Source organism: Danio rerio, chromosome 22 (genome assembly GCF_052040795.2).
Source record: "Danio rerio strain M-AB ecotype USA chromosome 22, GRCz13ab, whole genome shotgun sequence".
NCBI lineage: Eukaryota > Metazoa > Chordata > Actinopteri > Cypriniformes > Danionidae > Danio > Danio rerio.
In genome coordinates, this window is record NC_141042.1 from 11,261,903 (window position 1) to 11,281,544 (window position 19,642).

The 19,642-nt window shown below is 36.5% G+C and overlaps 1 protein-coding gene across 4 annotated transcripts; it reads left to right on the top strand.

Annotated features, from left to right (window-relative positions):
• The first annotated feature begins 5,665 nt into the window (after positions 1-5,665).
• abhd14a (abhydrolase domain containing 14A) lies at positions 5,666-19,364 on the top strand. 4 transcript variants are annotated; one of them, XR_015521099.1, is made up of 6 exons: positions 7,227-7,336; positions 7,610-7,887; positions 9,837-9,952; positions 12,605-12,840; positions 14,583-16,202; positions 16,933-19,364. XR_015521099.1 is itself a non-coding variant. In XM_087302523.1 (5 exons), the coding sequence occupies exons 1-5, from the start codon at positions 6,880-6,882 to the stop codon at positions 14,763-14,765; spliced, it is 894 nt and encodes a 297-aa protein (XP_087158649.1). In that variant the 5' UTR covers positions 5,666-6,879; the 3' UTR covers positions 14,766-19,364.
• The last annotated feature ends 278 nt before the right edge of the window (positions 19,365-19,642 follow it).

The window sequence follows — 19,642 nt, forward strand, 5'->3', positions numbered from 1 at the left end:
CATTTAAACTATTTTGTATCCATAGCTTCTGATGTTGCGGGTCATTTTCTGCTGGAGATACTGTTGCTCTAAAAAAAACTAAAACTAGTCGCAACAAACACGTAAAAAATACTGTACATTTACTTCTGGAACGGTATAACAAGTAATTCTGGCAGTTTTAAAATCTTGACTTTGCCAAACCAAGACAAACCTTGAAACTAATATCTTCCCATACATACTTTGTATAATTAAAAGCTTTTCTTTTAATTATTTATATGTATAATTGGATAAATGTTTATGATAGAAAAAGTATAAAAATAGGCTAATTTATTATATAATAATCATTTTTTTAGGAAATAAAAATCCAAATCAGTTAAAATTTACATTGTATTTCATTACAGGACAAGATTAAATAAACATTCATTCATTTATTCATTTTCCTTCAGCTTAGTCCCTTTATACATCAGGGGTCGCCACAGCGCAATGAACCTCCAACTTATCCAGCATATGTTAACACAGCAGATGCCCTCCAGCTACAACTTAGTACTGGGAAACATCCATACACATACACTATGGCTAATTCAGTTTATTAAATTTATCTATAGCGCATGTCTTTGGACTGTGGGGGAAACCGGAGCACCCAGAGGAAACCCACACCAACACGGGGAGAACATGCAAACTCCACACAGAAACGCCAACTGACCCAGCAGAGGCTCAAATCTGCCTTGCTGCATCACCGCGTCTCCCTCCTCAGATTAGAAAACTGTTAAAATAAAATTACTTTTACTATTAATTGAATATCATACTATTTACTTTTACTAATATTACTTTTAAATATATATGTATACAATAATTGTTTTATTCAGACCATTCCAATCCCCAGTACACACTGTCCTATCACAGAGAAAAACAAATAAATAAATCAAATTAAATATCATTTGAAACCATTTTACACGAGCAAGAACATGATTACAAAGCACTTTAGAAAAGTACACAAATATACACTAAATATATAATAATTACTATTTAAATCTATTTAATCTTTTTTTAATCTTTCAAGGTTGTGAGACACTAAATAGTCTTTATTTTTGAACCTGGTTGTCCCTCATTCTCACTGCGTCCGCCAGTTTTTGTTTTCTCTGCAGACGGACGGAGCCAAACTGAGCATAACAGGCTGGCAGCACAGAGAAAGCCTTGTCTAATAACTCAAACCAGACCTTCAGTCTCCGCTTTATTCTCTCGGACCCCCAGCGGCCCTTGAGTTCGGCTCCTTTACGCATAACACTGAAATCTGTGGCTCGCACTGCATAAAATCACACCGCAAATATGGCGTACACATGTTTGTGCGAACACGTCAGCGCTGAGATACATTACATAAGACTGGGCACATGCTATAACTTTAGAGGGCTAGAAGAGGTATTAAAACTATCCCATTGTTTTGTACTGTAGTCAAATTAGTGTTTGTGTGAGATTTTTACCACCACAGTATTGGATAATAATTACTGCAGGCTAATTATATGGTAATCGATAAGTAGTGATCAGATGTCCAGCAAATTGGTATTGTTATGCTCAAATTTTATAATCAGCACTACAGTATAATACTGCTATGTCAGTACTATAGTACCATGATGTCATCTGCATGGTATAAAAATGCATTTAGAGCCCTTAGAGATGGAAATATAGGAGAAATGGATGGATAATCTATTTTTTAATAGATTTGCAATGGTTAATTTAGGGTGGCATGGTGGATCAGTGGTTAGCACTGTCGCCTCACAGCAAGAAGGTCGCTAGTTCGAGTCCCGGCTGGGTCAGTTTGCATTTCTGTGTTGACAAAGAGGTGCTCTATAAGTGAATTGATGAACCGAATTGGCTGTAGTGTATGAGTGTGTGTGAATAGGTGTGTATGGGATGTTTCCAAGTACTGGATTACAGTTGGACATCTACTGCGTTAAACATATGTTGGAATAGTTCATTGGAATAGGTTCATTCCGCTGTGGCGACCCCTGATAAATAAGGAACTAAGCTGAAGGAAAATGAATGAATGGGTAACTTACAGTATGTTTGTATTTAGTCAGAAAACAAAAGAAAACAAAACAAGCTTCCTCATGTAAGCTTGTGTTCAATTGCAAAACTTTTAAGTTTTTTTTTTCCGCAAATGTACCACACCTCAAAGAAACTTGGTGGTATATTGAAAAACATTTTGTTTGCTTCAAAAAAGCTTGAGTTCTTCAGTAAAAGTACTGCGTTCCCCCAGAAACCTCACATTAACTAGCAAAACATTTGAGTTATTACTGCGTACGCCATGGAAACATTGTTTCTGCAGATTTGTAGCATAAAATTTTCAAAAGTACTTTATTTCCTCTAAAAACTGAATATGTTGGGGCCAATAGTGGTTGGCTCACTGACATATAGCACTGCGTTAAGCCTGGTTTATACTTGCGTAAAGTGATCAGCGTGACCCATGGCGCAAGCAACGCACGTAGTCGTGCACAGGGTCGGCGCGTCCATAGAGGCGACCTAGGCGGCCGCCTAGGGCGGCAGTATAGAGAGGGCGGCATCCGCAAATCCTCCCTTACCACCCGCGTCCTCAGTTATGTCCGCGACACCTCCCTCACCACCCGCGTCCTCAGATATATTCGCGCGTAGATGACAGAATAGAGAGGGCGGCGTCAGCAACACCTCCATCAGCACCCGCGTGTCCTCAGTTATATCCGCGCATAGGGCGGCAGAATTGAGGTCCGCGACACCCGCGCGTCCTCAGTCATATCTGCATAGTGCGCTGGAAAAGAGGTCCGCGACACCTCACTTCATTTTCATAAACGGTCACTTTCGTTTTCACATTGGGGTTGAGGGCGGCGTGATCGTCCTCTGCCTAGAGCGGCAGTTCAGCTTGCTCCGGCCCTGGCTGTGCATTTATACTTCTGCGTGCTGTTTGTGTTGCTCTGCAAAAACACTTCAGAATCGCTAGTTGGCAGTGAGGTGTTTATGTTCCTCTGTGTCCAGTTTCTTCGCTGGTGTTTTTTTCTGAACGCTTTCTTAATGTACAAGTGGCTCAAACTCGCTCATTTTGACGCAGCAATCGGTGAACATGCAACAACTTTAATCACAAAGTAAACACAAAACAACAGTCTCCATCCGGAGCTCCTTTATGGGACTACACACTTGTAACCACTCGCTGCATCTGGCTCGCGCGGCTCTCATCTCCGCCCACACTCGTCAGCGCTACCAAGTCAGCCAATCTCAGAGCTTGTGCTAAGCATCGTTGTGACGTGTAGTTACATTTTTTTGCGAGGTGTGCGTCAGCTTCATTGATGGCCACGGCGGTTGGCTGTGCCGGAGCCTACGCATGCACCTGATGCAGAAGTATAAATCAGCCTTGCGCCGTAGCTTACACGTGCGCTTTAACGCAGAAGTATAAATTTACTCACAGAGACCTGAGTTTGATTTCCGGCTCAGGGTTCTTTGCCTCTCCTTTCTCTCTCCTTCCCATTTTTTCCTTTCTTTACTTCACATTGTCCTCTAAAATAAAGATTAAAAACACCTAAAAAAAAACAATTATTAAACTAAAAACTGTTTATAAAGCTCCCCCTCCTCCTCCAAGGAAACTTTGCCGTAACGCATGTATAACTAATGTAATATTTTGTATTTTTTTGTATTGTTACTATCGTACTTTTAAGATGTTATACAAAATAAAGTTGTTCTTCTTTTTCTATTCTTTCTTTTTCACATCAACTGATGAAATAAGAGTTTGGTAAGTATTTGATTGTAATGCATGCATTTGTACATTCTGCAGGTTATAGATTAGCACTGCAAAATACAAGTTTATTAATCATGAATTAATAATACAAATGATTGTATAATAATGTACATATAAGTCAAACTGACGGTGCACCATCACTAGCAGCAGAAACTCAATTGAAAATACTAGGGTAAAATACATTTCCAAATTTGAAAGACATGGCAGGGTAAGATTGAATTTAATGCAGTGCTTCCCGTCCCGTCTGAGACTCCCTTTTAATCCTATATCAATCCGAGAGTAATGATAGTTGATTGTCAAAGAAATCAGATCTTGAACGTGGCGATTTTGTAATGGAAATTGTTCACTGGAAGCCCTTGCTCTGGCTGACTGAAAATGAAAAGTCTGTGTGCATGTACCCCCTGTATGCTGTTAGAAAATCTCTGCATTTAATGCCTGTTTTCTTTAATGATTTACATCATAATATTGAGGAAAAGATCTGTTTGCTACTTTTGCTTGATCATTTTTGCAATAAACTGGTATTTTAATGGAGCCCATGGCCGTTTTTAAACAAAATCTGCTCAATTATTTGCATGATTTACAATTTACAATTCTGTGTTGAATTTTATAGTGTGCTAAATAGGTTAGTTTTACACTAATTTACTTTTTTTTACAGTGTTTATGTGCGGTTTATTCATAAACTAATTTCGAGAGGATCACATGCTTAAAATCAACACGGCTGGCTCCTTGTTAGCTCCGTAATCAGCCCTATTAGATGATTACAGAAGCATTATAAATAACCTGAGTTTTTTTACTCCAGTTATCTTCGTCTTGAAGCTCCCCCCTTTCCACCCCTTCATCCTGCTCCTTTTTCTGATCGGGCGACACGGTGGCCCATTGGCTAGCACTGTTGCCTCACAGCAAGAACACCGCCGGTCCAATCTTTCGGGCCGGTCGGTGTTTCTGTGCGGAGTTTGCATGTTCTCCCCGTGTTCGCGTGGGTTTCCCCCGGGTTCCCCGGTTTCCTCCCACCATCCAAAAACATAAACCATAGCCAATCGACTAAAACAAATTATCACCCAATACAACCTTAGTTTACACTTCTCACGGTGACAAGCAGGGGAGTTCTCGAGACCTACCTGACCTCGAACTCCCCTCTCGCCCTTCTAACGGGAGGGAGCCCCGGGCTCGAGGATATTACGAGCTCAGGGCTCTTTCCCAGGACAGCATGCCAAATACGCTTTATTGATTATCAGCTAAGTGTGAACTCTTGAAGTACAAAATGTTTGCTCTCTTTACAGAAATGTATTGGGTTCCCCTAAGAAACAGCATTTCTATGCAAAATGCATATTACAGTACAAATTTTGTTCAAGTAGTGCAAAAATAATGCACTCTCAAAATAATTAGCTTTATTGTTTGTGTTTGTTTGCAAATGTCTTGCTTTCTATAGCTAATTTTATATTAATTTCAAAAACTTTCTACACTGTATAAAAAATCCAACTTGACAAATGTTGAAATTGCTTGATTTTTTTTGTTGGTTCAGCAAAAATCTGTAAAAAAAAGTCTGTACAACTACATTTAACACATTCAATCAACTTAAACAAAGATTTTATTCATTAAGTTAAAAAGATGAGTTTTGTGAGCAACACTTTGCTAGTTCATCCAAAAAAGCATCTGCCAACTTGTTTTTTTGTGTTAAGTCAATCTCTAACTTTTTTAATGCAATGAATATACAAGTACAATAACCTTTTGTTGATTGAAAAGGTTTCAAACATGTTAAATATTCTAAAAAAAATATCAATGGCAGTATAGAACCTTTTCCCAGAGATGGGTTGGGGCTGGAAGGGCATCCGCTGCGTAAAAACCTGCTGGATAAGTTGCCGGTTCATTCTGCTGTGGCGACCCCATAGCCACAGTATTGTGTTCCACCAAAACCTTTGTGTTCGCCTGCAAAATATTTGCCCTTTTTTACAAAAGTATTGTAAAAATTGGCATTTAGTCAACGACTTTTGTGTTCTTTCACAAAATATGGAAAGCACTGAAGTGGCAATTTCTCATGTTATGTCCATGAAAAAGGGTTTTAAAGGGTTTTTGTGAAAGCAAGTTATCAAAAGGGAACACAAAGGTTTTGTGAGAGAATGCAAAAGCATTGAAATATGCATTCTCATATTCATATCTCTCAGCAAATCATACATCGCTTAAAGGCTCGATAAAAATCCTCATGTGCAGTAACACGCCATAATTTCATTAAATATAATTTCGCAACAACCCAGAAAGATGTCCAAGAAAAGATAAAAGCTTCCGACCACACAACATTAATATAGCATCGACATGCTTTAAAGTTGATCCTTTTTCTTGGGGAGTTTCACATACAGACGGCAACAGTAACATTGATTACTCTGTCTTTTGTTTTCTGTAAAGCTCTAAAAACATTGTCTTTTTTTACCTCAATTACAAGAAAGAAGAAGACAAAAACTAATAATGAAACAAATAATCTGTACAATATATACTTTGTATTAATCTCTAATTGTTGTACGACTGTTACATATTATGTCGTCATACAATGCTGTATGATTGTTACTCATAATAATAATAAAAAAGATATCAATATATAGGGTGGGCCATTTATATGGATACACCTTAATAAAATGGGAATGGTTGGTGATATTAACTTCCTGTTTGTGGCACATTAGTATATTATATGTGAGGGGGCTTGTAAATATCTCATGTAAGAATAAAGTTGCGTTAAAATAAAGCACACCATTGTTTTTCTTGTGAAATTCCCTATAAGTTTATTAAGGTGTATCCATATAAATGGCCCACTCTGTAGTTTCTCAGTACTCCTGGAAGGGCATCCGCAGTGTAAAACATGCTAAAATAGTTGGTGGTTCATTCCACTGTGGTGATCCCAGATAAATAAGCCAAAGGAAAATTAATGAATGAATGACATCAATATAGCATCATTTTTAAGAGCCTATACAGAAGTATTTACTGTTTTTACACTACCGTGAGGGGCAGGTTTTAGTTTGGGTTTAGGGTAGACGTTAATAAAAGACATTGTAGGTTAATTAACTATTTAATTAATAATAACTCTCGTCATCATCAAAGCTCACAGCAAGAAGGTCGCTGGTCCGAGTCCGGGCTGGGTCAGTTGGCATTTCTGTATGGAGTTTGTATGTTCTCCCCGTGTTTGCGTGGGTGTCCTCCGGGTGCTCCGGTTACCCCCACCGCTCAAAGATATGTGGGTAAGCTAAATTGTCCGTATTGTTTGGTTTGTGTGAATGCGTGTGTATGGATGTTTCCCAGTTTTGCATTTTAGCTGGAAGGTCATCCGCTGCGTAAAATATATGCTGAATAAGTTGGCGGTTCATTCCACTGTGCGACCCCAGATTAATAAAGAGCCGAAAAGAAAATGAATGAATGAACACCAAAGCTGTATTCCTTCTAGAATTGGCGCGACAACCGGAACCATTGCATTCGGTTTCCACCCGGAACTGTTATTATGTGAGACGCATTAACGCTCCGCTTCTGACACTATAGTACATGCGAATAATGATCAATCTCAAACTTTCGCACACTCACCTCTCACTGGACATTTCGTTTACCTCTCATAATTTATAGGTACGTAAAAAAGCGCACGACACAACTGTCACATTTATGCGTTCATCAAAAGGCGGCTCGCGGATGCTCTGCGTCTGCGCACTTTAATTCAGCGACGCTATTTAACACACAATTATGAACATGTACGCTTCATTTCAACATGCGAGTGTTTTATACATCCCGACAATGCATTAAGGATATTTTTCATAATTATGAAACACCTCAATATGCAGTCTGACGAGTTAATCTGCCGTGATTAATGAGATTAGCGGGTTTTTCCCCTCTTGAACGCAGATGATGAATTTCCTCCGCAATCGGCTGGTGGTTTTGGGGCTGGTGCTGCTGGCCACGGTGCTGCTCTACCTGCTGCTGCCCTCCATGAGGCAGGGCAGTATGGAGCCCTCGCTGGAGGTGCAGCAGCGGATGGGACTGATGGCCGCGACCCCCCCTCCGCCGCCGCCGCCGTCCAGCGTCAACATCACGGTGAGGACCGGACAGCTGCCCGGTGACCCGCCGCTCTTCTTCAGGGAGGCTCTGCCCGTGGACAGCGCGGGACGACAGATTCTGCCCAGGTCTGTGTTTTATAGCTAGAGGTTTTAACAGTTATATCAATGATAGAGAGCTGTTTTGCATTTCAGTGAAAATGTACTGTCAATTCTCCCTCAGGTGCTTCCATACTTTTGAGTTTCTTGCTTTACCGTTGAACAATAAAGAAGATATTTTGAAGAATGTTAGAAACAAATACTTCGGAAGTCAACGGTTTTTCAAAATATCTTCTAACAGAAGAAACTTATAAAGTTTTTTTGGATCTGTGTTGTTAAACTAGGGGTGTCCAAACTCGGTCCTGGAAGGCTGGGGTCCTGCAGAGTTTAGCTACAACTTCAACACACCTGCTTGGAGGTTTCTAGTATATCTAGTTAGAGTTTGATTAGCTGGTTCAGGTGGGTTTGATTAGGGTTGGACCCTCCAGGACACCGGCCCTTCAGGACTGAGTTTGGACAGCCCTGTGTTAAACCATCCATTAGGTTCATAAAAAAAACTCTTTCTAAATAACATAAAAGCAGCACCTCATGGCTTGATCCAACATTTAAAAAAATGTTTTAATAATAATGATGTAAAATTATTATTATTATTACTATTATTATATTGATCTAACATAAAACAAGCATTTATTATTATTATTATTGTTGTTGCTGTTATTATTATTATTATTATATTGATCCAACATTTTAAAAAATTAAATATTTATTATTATTATTTTATTGATTCAACATAAAAAATAAGTATTTATTATTATTATTATATTAATTCAACATTTTTAAAAAATTACGTATTTATTATTATTATTATTATTATCATTATTATATTAATTAAACATTTTTAAAAATTACGTGTTTATTATTATTATTATTATTATTAAAGTATTTATTGTTTTTATATTGATCCAACATTTAAAATAAATAAATTATTTATTATTATTATATTGTAACAATCTTTTATTTATTTCCTTTTTTTTTCTATTTCCTGATTTTTTTTTTATATTAATATACATAATAAATAATTTATTTGCCCATTGTATTTTTTCGATACTGTTGTTGAGTAAAATACAAAAATGCTATTTTCAAGGGGGGAAGAGTATATATTTTAATACAAAATTTATATTATTAATATAATCAACCAACAAGTTTGGTTTCTGACCAAGTGTATCCTGAATATTTGATTTTCAACATGAAATAATACTATAGTAATTCACAGTGTTTTTGAATCCATGTATTATATTGAATATATCACACTTTGTTACCACACATTGTTAATGAAGGCTGCAGCATACTGTAATGTTAACTATAATGTACTGATTACTTGTAATCAATACTTTAGTACTTTAGTTTTTATCGTGAAAAATTGTGGTGTAAAACGACTCTATAATTGTCAAAAAATACAGTATTGGTCATTTGCTTATTTTACTAAGCCATTGTGTTACAATAGCAACTATAGAAATACCACAACAAAGTAACTCAAGCACTTTACTATTGTATGGTTCAAAATCACCAGTGTTTACTATAAATTATTGTTTTTTTTTTCACATGGGTTCAGTCGAGAATTTTCATTCCTATACATCTCAGGAAAACACCCAGAAATCAACATCTACAGGAAGCTGTTACTTAAATGATATTTTTCGCAGCATTGATTACTGTTAGGTCCAAATTTAACATGAATGTGGTAACACACACACACACACACACACACACACACACACACACAAATCGGATCAAGTGGATTCCTATTGGAATGATTGAAATTAAAAAAAGTTTCCCAATGAAACAGTAAATGCATGTTTAAAATTGGCCTGAAATGGAAACTCAGATATACATCCTAATATTGAGGACAATATCTGTGCTGTGGTATTTTAATGGAACCCATGGCCATTTTTAAACTTGCCAAAATCAACAATATGACAGAGTTTTGGGGTGTCTTTCAATATAGGTCATATCATTTACACATAATACCTTGTCTCCATCAGGTTGCAGATGGTGCTTCTTCATGGTCAGGCCTTCACCTCTAAGACCTGGGAAGAGTTGGGGACTCTCAGTCTTCTGGCCTCCAGCGGATACCAGGCCCTCGCTCTTGACCTGCCCGGTATGACCCCTAAAGCTCTGATTGTAAAATCGTTCTAAATGTAAAACACATACTTTTGCAGTGCATTGCTTTTAACTTTGAGACAATCGTTTGTATCTGGTTACTGTCACCAAAACCAGAAGAAAATTCTGTCATTATTTACACATTGAGTTGTTTCTAAACAGTTGAACACAAAAGAAGATATTTTGAAGAATGTTGAAAACCGGTGACCATTGACTTCCATTGTATTTGTTTTTACGAGTATGTAAGTCAATGGTTACAGGTTTCCAACATTCAACAAAAAAACCCCTCAAACTTGTTTGGAAGACATCAAGGGTGAGTAAATGATGGCAGAATTGTGAACTATCCCTTTAAATGTGAATCATTTAATAAAATTTAAGAACTAATCAAAAGTGAATCTTAAAAGCTGTTTTAGATTTTTTTTTTAATTGGATGTATTTTATATGTCATTGTTGATGTCTTTTTATTGTTGTGGAAATCATTTTAATTGGTTTTGCCATGAAGTAGGCATTAAAGCTAATATGGCAATAAACTCTAAACTCTCCTTTTCTCTTATAGAGCTCTGTAAATGTATAAAGGTCTGATTATACTTCCTTTTCCACAATTTTGCTCATCTATGCCCACAAAGGCCGTCATAAACACAGTAGTTTGTAGAGCAAGTAGTTTCACCATTTATTTTTTATTTACCCAATGCAGTAGATAAAACTGAAACATTAGCATAATAGAGTGCGCTTTGCATTGCAAAATAAAGTTACTATTTAGGGCTTAATTCGTGTAATAATGAGAATTTAGTCCAAAATAAAAATGTAGTCATCCTGAAGTGGCTACGAACAGGTGATTCCACAACCGAAGATATTTTGAAGTGTCTTGGAAACCGGCAGCCATTGACATTTATAGTAGAGTAAAAAATATAATACTGTGTAAGGCTGAACAATATATCATTTAAGCATTGTTATCGCAGTGTGTGTATCCACAATAGTCACATCACTAGATAATGCGACAATAAAAAGAAAAAGAGATTAAATGTATATATATTTTTTTATATTAATTATACAATGATGACCATAAGCGATTCATTCCACTGTGGCAACCCCTTATAAATAAGGGACTAAGCTGAAAGGGAATGAATGAATGGATGATGACCTTTTTTTATATTTAGTTATTCAATTTCTGTTCTTGAATATTTTCAAGATCTCAGAAAACCATAAAGCGCTGTTTATTCAACTTATATTTTTGCTCTGTTGTATTTATATATGCTTGTAGTTTATTATATTTTATGCAGACTGCATAGACGAAGCCTTGATCATTCCAGTTGATCTAAATGAATGAAATCTTTCTAAATAGAGCTATTCAAATAACCCACACAATATTATTTACATATCGCGATATATACTGCAGCAAAGCTAAACATCGCAATGTCAGATTTTTCCTACATCGTGCGGCTCTAATACTGTGGCAGTCAATGTCAGCATTTTACTATATCATCTCTTATGTTCAACAAAAGAATAGTATTAGCAGTGTTCCCACTGAACATTTTAAAAAGAGTAAATGCACTTTAAATACCCGGATGATGCACTTATTCAACCGTTAAAATAAGTGTGTAATGTTGGACACTTTATGCACTCAACTGCCACAGTTTTGCTTGCGTAGTGGATTTTTATTCTCTTATTTAATCCTCTCATATAAGTGGTTATGACACTTCCCGATAGTCCTGATTGTACTCATGACAGCTACAACCCCAAATCAGAAAAAGTTGGGACAGGATGGAAAACGCAAATAAAAAAAGAAAGTAGCTATTTTATTATTATTATTATTTTTAAATGTTTTTTATTTTTCAGGGTTTTCACCTTTATTAGATAGGACAGTAGAGACAACTGACAGGAAAGCATAGGGAGCAGAAAGAGGGTAAGGATTGGCATAGGACCGCGGAATCAACTACACCACTACACCACTGGAACCGACCAGTTATTTTATTGTTTAAACATTATTCAATGCGTTCCTCGATGAATGTCCGTTTTTGCATGTATTCCATTTTTGGTTCTTGCAACACACTTAAAAAAAGTTGTAACGGTAAATTATTTAGTATTGTGTAATGTCACCATTCCTTTTCACAGCACTTAAAAGACGTTTAGGGACTGAAGACATCAAGTTATGAAGAGTTTCAGGTGTAATTATGTCCCATTCTTCCTGCCTGCAAACAACTTTTATGGTGGGCAACAGTAGGGGGTCTTCATTGTCGCATTTTGCGCTTTAAAATGCACTATACGTTCTCTATTGGAGACAGTTCGGGACTTCAGATAGGCCAGTCAAATATTTGTATCCTCTTCCTCCACAGCCAGCACTCTGTTTTCCATACTGTCCAAACTTTTCATATCTGGGGTTGTACAATTTGGTAGTTTGTTTTTTTATACCATTAAACGTTGCCTGAGAAACAGTTAGTTAAAAATACATTCGTTTTCCACTTGGGACAACACTAAATTCCACACTACGTGGTTGAGTGAATAGTGTAAAAGTCATTGTGCATAGTGTGTCATTTGGGACACAGCTACTGTGTGAATGCATTTTTGGTGAACTATCTGTTAATATCCTTGATATCAGTGATTTATTAAGCATGTCCAATGCAGATAACCGAACCTCCTCACTCCTTCTCAGGTTATGGGAATTCTCCGGACTCGGAGTCGGTGAAGTCGGATCAGTCTCGTGTGGATCTTCTGAAGCGTTTTCTGGAGGCTCTGGGCGTCCGAGCACCCGTGTTACTGAGCCCGTCGATGAGCGGTCACTACGCCCTGCCGTTCCTCCAGAGACACAGCGCACAGTTACATGGATTTGTTCCCATTGCGCCGGTGGGCACCCGAGGCATCACCCCACAGCAGTACCATGACATACAGGTGCCGTGTTTGCTTTAAATCACAGATAGCACCAGTTAAGGTATAGTTCATCCAAACAAAGAAAATTCTGAAATCTTTTACTCAGTTTATGATGTTATTATCCGTGTTGTATTGTATTTCTATGTGCTTTGGCTTCTAGACTGTTTTTTGTTTTCGTTATTTTTATCTGACAGTTCTATTTTATATTTCTGCATATCATACTTAATTTTTTTGCATGTCATATACCAAAACGGCAACCTTAATACCGCAATACAAACTGAATCATGAGCTATATGTATCATTGCACCACTATATCAGTCATCTCATATCCTCAGAATGTTATGTATCACAGTAGAATACCCATTAATCGATTAAAGGTTTAAAAATATTGACCGCAAGCGAAGGATATCTTTTTTACATAATCACACATATACTCAATCATATACAATTATTTTCCTCACTTTATTTAAAACTTCAGGGCAATTTTTTAAGAATGTAGTAATGTTTTCAAAAACTAATAATCACACAACCAAACAAAAATATTTCTAAATAAAATCCAAAATGTAAACAAGCTGGCAACTTTCTCACCATGCTGTTGTTTACGTTTCCGCCTGTATCCCCGTGGTGACATGTTAGATCATCCAAAAGATGAAAGTACTACCGCAAACGATTGCAAATACCAATATACAGACTTTAAAACACTCCAGAGTCTGTGTATCAGTGTTTACACTGAGTGAAGAGTGGTGAACCAAGCCAATCAGTCGTTTCTGTTGAGCATGTGAACACAATGACCAAACAATAGTGTTGTACATGCTCAACAGTGTTTACATGTTAGCGGAAATGGACTATTAAAATTACAATTTCAGTACTGATTTGTGCCAAACTCGATGCTTTTGACAACCCTAATCAGAGTTGTATATGCGGTGTGCAAAATTTAATTCAGAAAATAGACGTTGTTTTAAATTTCAGTACCGATTTGTATCGAACTCGATACTCTTGACAACCCTAACTAGAGCTTTATATGCAGTGTGCAAAATTTCATTCAAAAAATGGGCATTGTTTTAAATTTCAGTAGCGATTTGTACCGAACTCGATACTTTTGACAACCCTAACCAGAATTATATATGCAGTGTGCAAAATTTAAATTTCAGTACCGAATTTTACCAAACTCGATACTTTTGACAATCCTAACCAGAGGTGTATTCGCAGTGTGAAAATTTTAATTCAGAAAATAGACGTTGTTTTAAATTTCAGTAACGATTTGTATCGAACTTGATACTCTTAACAATACTAACTAGAGCTGTATATGCAGTATGCAAAATTTTATTCAGAAAACGGACATTGTTTTAAATTTCAGTAGCGAATTGTAACGAAATTGATACTTTTGACAACCCTAACAAGAGATGTATATGCAGTGTGCAAACTTTCATTCAGTAAATGGACGCTGTTTTAAATTTCAGGACCGACTGGTGCCAAACTAGATACTTTTAAAAACTTTACCAGGGTCGTATATGCAGTGTGCAAAACTTAATTCAGAAAATGGTCGTTGTCTTAAATTTCAGTACCGATTTGTACCGAACTCGATACTTTTGACAACCCTAACCAGAAATGTATACGCAGTGTACAAATTTTCATTCAGAAAATGGGTATCGTTTTAAATTTCAGTACCGATTGGTACCAAACTCGATACTTTTGACAACCTTATCCAGAATTGTTACCACCAGTAACAAGGTTTAAATTCTCACTTTTTGCTTGTTTGGCAGACTCCTACACTGATCATATATGGGGAACTAGACACCAACCTGGGCGCCCAGTCTCATAAGAACCTGATCCAGCTGCCCAATCACACCGTGGTGAAGCTGGCAGGAGCACGACATGCCTGTTACATGGACAAACCCCGCGAGTTTCACCGTGCCCTGCTCGACTTCCTCAGTAAACTCGACTGACGCGACGGCACAACATAAAGCTTGTGTGGAAATGACTTTGGAAGAGACTACGAGAAGAAAAAGAGAGGTACAAGTAAACAAAAAAAAGGTGAACAGGACTGCAGCGTAGCCGAAAGAAAACTGTCCTGAAACCTAACAACACTGAGCTTTCAATCGACCATCCACATCAGCTCACTTGTTATTATTTCCCCGCGTGCACCATCATGAGACTTTATAAAATATCGAACAAATGCAGAATTATTATAGTACAGATTCCTTTGTAGATTCTATGCTGTTCCTAAGGATGATTCCGGAACACTTTAAATATCATTCTCTAACAAATCTGAGGGATGTTGTTAAAATGCTATTATTAAAAACAGTGAACATTCAGAAGTTATATTGGGCGAGTTCTTAATGGTGTTTTTGCACCATTGAAAGGCCCTTTGGGATTAGTGCGCCGTTTGTAGGGGCTGATTTTCTCTTCATGAAGGGCCCTTTCAGAAGTTTGTTAGCCAAGGGTACATGCGATGGTCATTTTTGAGGTCTGGAGTTTGTCGTTAATGGGCATGTGGGATGTTGTTTTATATATTACACTTATTTTCATTTTGCGTTTCTTCATATGAATTTTATATTTCATAGGACGTTGCATAGGTAAGAAATGTGTTTGGTGATAGATAATATGTTAGGGGAAAATTGACTTAATAAATGGATTAAAGGAATAGTTCACCCAAAAATGACAATGTGTCCTAATTTCATCACTCTTTTATGTTTGAGTTTCCACATTGACCTTCATAGTATTTTTTGTTTCTACTATGGATGTCAATGGTTACTGGTTTCTAACATTCTTTAAAATATCTTCTTTTGTGTTTAACAGAAAAAAATGAAACTCAAAGTTCTTGAACCACTTGGGGGTGTGTAAATAATAAGTGAATTTTCATTTTTGGGTGAGCTATCACTTTAAGTTCAGGTAGGGACCTCGCACAAATACATAAAGCATATTTTAATATAGAATGTGAATTTTTTTCAACAATAATGAACAGCAATAATGAGATATTCTTAGTATTGCTGTGTTGCATCGTGTTAATGTTTCAGGAGAAGATAAATAGGAAATTATATATTGTTCACTTCGACAAGTGTGGCCCAAAATTCACTATTATAAAATGCAAGCGCCCTGCTCCCTCCTAAATACCTACTTTAAAGGAACACTAAACTTTTGTAAACAAGCTAATTTTACAACTTCCCTAGTATTAAATAGTTGAGTTTTATCATTTTTTGAATCTATTCAGCTAATCTCCGGCTCTGGCGGGAACACTGTTAGCTTAGCTTAGCATAGATCATTGAATTAGATTAGACCATTAACATTTAACTCAAAAATTGTCAAAACGTTTAGATAATTTTCCTAGTTTAGTTACACCTTGTACTAAGACCGGCTTAAAAAAAACGATTGCTATTTTCTTGGTTGATATGGCTAGGAACTATACTCTCATTCTGGTGTAATAATCAAGGAGCTTTGCTGCTGTTCCATGGCTGCAGTAGGGACAATGATTTTAACTTTAAATTATCGAAACTCTTATTTTGGCGTAATAATCGTGGAACTTTTTTAATCATCTAATTTTTTGAATGAGATGCTTATGGTGTAATCCGATTCAATGATTATCAATAAGCTAAGCTAAAGTGCTCAGAGATCACATTATAAAAGTGACCACATGATAAAAACGTTTTTTTTTTTAATATCTATTAAAGTTGGCACAGTGTCAAACAGCGCCTTGTTTATGAATGTGTTGGATTGGATTAGACCATTAGCATTCCACTTAAAAAGTGGCAAAACATTTTGATAATTTTCCTATATAAAACTTGCCTCGTCTGTAGTTACACCTTGTACTTAGATTGGCAGAAAATGAAACGATTGCTATTTTCTTGGTTGATATGGCTAGGAACTATACTCTCATTCTGGCGTAATATTCAAGGAGCTTTGCTGCTGTTCCATGGCTGCAGTAGGGACAATGATATTAACTTTAAATTATCGAAACTCTTTGATCATTTTTGAAAAAGATGCTAATGGTCTAATCTGTTCCAATGATCTATGCTAAGCTAAGCTAAAGTGCTTAGAGATCGCATTATTAAAGTGACCACATCATAAAAACAGTTATTAATATCTATTAAAGCTGGCACAGCAGCTATTTTCTAGGCTGATTTGGCTAGGAACTATATTCTTATTCTGGCGTAATAATCAAGGAACTTTACTGCCGTTCCATGGCTGCAATAGGGGCAATGATATTAACTTCAGAAGGGTCAGGCTTTGAATGTAAGAATTATCAAAACTCTGGTCGTTTAAGCAAGATGCTAATGGTCTAATCTGATTCGATGATCTATGCTAAGCTAAGCTAAAAGTGCTCTCGCCAAATCCAGAGATCACATAATAAAAGTGACCACATGATAAAAACAGTTATTAATAATCAATATAGTCGACACAGCATCATCTTTCTGGAAATTTAGCGTCAAAATGTGCCTTGTTTGTAAACAAATTCATGGAAAAAACTAGGGGCCTAGTTCTTACTGACAAGTTAACTCCTTAATAATGCTGAGATCAGAAGAAAGTCAATAGCTGACTGTATTGTTTTTATTCATTATCGTTTGGTTTCAACATAGTCCTCCATTTTTGTTCTCACCTAATTTACCTGCTACACATTGGTGGATGGAGCTAAACAGGCATGTTTTGAGTTATAAAACCTACAAGATGATTTTATAGCACAATGACCTCATAATCTTATAGGTCAAAAGACAAAGCAAATATTGATTTTACACTACATGACCACTTTAAAAGTATCGTTCACCCAAAAACCAAAAGAAATCATGTTTTAAACCCTTTTGATTGTCTTTGCACACACATTTGGAAGCTTTCTTGTCTCATTGACTTGTTTCGCTACTATGGATATCAATGGGTGCCATCAACCAGCATTTTTCATAATAACTTCTCTCGTGTTCAGCAGAAGAAAGAATCTCAAAGGTTTTAAAACCACATGAGGGAGAGTAAACAATGAGCTTATTTTCATTTTTGTTTTTTGGGTGATCTGTGCCTTTAACATTTGGTTGGTCTTGCTCCAATAACATGGCTGCCATTTTTCCAAATCTGCAATTGTTTGTGTGGCTCAGCTGGAATGTTTTCTGGAACAGACCTGCCATGGTTTTCCAGGCTGAGAAGTGTTCCTGTAAATTCATGTTCCCTTTATTTTTCCGTTGTATTAGTGTCACAATTGTTATGGTTGTGTTTTTTAGCCAAGTAGCCATGTTTATTATAGTCTTGGGTTGTTCATATGACAGGGTTGCCATTGTTTCCGGTCTGAATATTGTTCTTATAACACTATTGCAGTGGTTTTCTGTTACAGCAAGAGTCATGTAAAGGCAAAATCAACATTGTTAATGGAATCATGTTTTTTTTTTTTAATAAATAGGCTAATTTTACTACTCCCTTAAAGTTAAACAGTTGAGTTTTACCTTTTTTTTTAATCCGTTCAGCCAATCTCTAATTTTGGCTGGGGCACTTTTAGCTTAGCTTAGCATAATCATTGAATTGTATTAGACCATTAGCATCTCAGTTAAAAATGACCAAAGATTTTTGATCATTTATTTATTCAAAGCTTGACTCTTTTGTAGTAGCATTGTTTTTTAAGATGAACAGAAATGCAAAGGATGAAAGTATAGTTCCTATAGGCCTTTAAAATACCAACTTTTCATTCTTCATCAGTTTTAGTACACAATGTTTAGTCATTTTTGAGCAAGATGCTAATGGTCTAATCTGAACCAATGATTTATGCTAAGCTAAGCTAATCTAAAAGTGTTCCCGTTAAACCCAGAAATCGACTGAATGGATTAAAAATCATAAAACTCAACTGTTTACCTCCAGATTTAAGAGTTGTAAAATGACACTATTCGTTAAAGACGTGAAGTATTCCTTTATAATTTTTCTAAATCTTCAATGTCGAAGGTTTTTGGTGAATAATCAAAGTCACTAGTCCTGCAAGAATTTATCAGACACACTGCGAGAGAGTATTTCTTGTTTTCTGTCTGTATCTCTTTGCGTGAAATGGTTAACACCAGCAGTTAGCACACATGTATAACTGTGAATAGCATGTCAATGTGTGAATGACTCAACATATGGTTTGGAAGCTCCGAAGGACTGTAATATTGGACGTTTATCATTCATTATCAGTAGTTCTCAGATTCGTATGGGCTGTAGATTATTCCTCAGAATAAACAGAACATTTCCCGAGGCTGCAGAGGAAGAAAAAAAATAAGTGTTCATTAAAAGATGCTGGTATTAAATTACCTCACCTAAAAATGTAGGTGTTCATCACATATTTATTATTTATTGCCTAAAGCTTTTTTACATGACAGAGACTGTAATGTTTGTGGTATTTCTGTGCTGTGGTCTTTTCTTTATAGCTTGTAGATATGAGTCTGTTGTTGAGGAGAGTGCGGCACCTCTGACCTGTGAATATTTCCAGATCTTCAGCCTGAGGACATTCGTCATTGGGACTGAATTCAGATTCGGTGTGCATGGTACCGCAGAGACATGAAACATGCTTTTGTTCAATGCTTAATAAAGGTCGTTCAGATTAATTGTGTTTGTCGGTTAATAGACGTGTGCCCTACAGGGTGCCTCTATCCTCTGTAATGTGGACAAAACAGACTATTTTTTGTGTGAATGTATAAAATAGATTATTGTTAGTCTAATTATTGGACATCAGAACAGGTCTGGCTTTAAGGCTTATCTTATCTGTTATTGTTAAAGAAAAAAAGGAAATTTTAAAGTAGAGAAAGTTTGTTTTTACTTGCTTTGTAAGAGACTGAAGGTTCAAAAGTGGTCTGAAATAAATCAAAGTAAATAAATTCATATT

Excerpts from the sequence above, each read along its gene's own strand:
- abhd14a (XM_087302523.1), top strand. The coding sequence starts at position 6,880 with ATGGAGTTTGTATGTTCTCCCCGTGTTTGCGTGGGTGTCCTCCGGGTG. Across the intron at positions 9,953-12,604 it reads CCTCGCTCTTGACCTGCCCG|GTTATGGGAATTCTCCGGAC; the intron begins GTATGACCCCTA and ends ACTCCTTCTCAG. Across the intron at positions 12,841-14,582 it reads AGCAGTACCATGACATACAG|ACTCCTACACTGATCATATA; the intron begins GTGCCGTGTTTG and ends CTTGTTTGGCAG.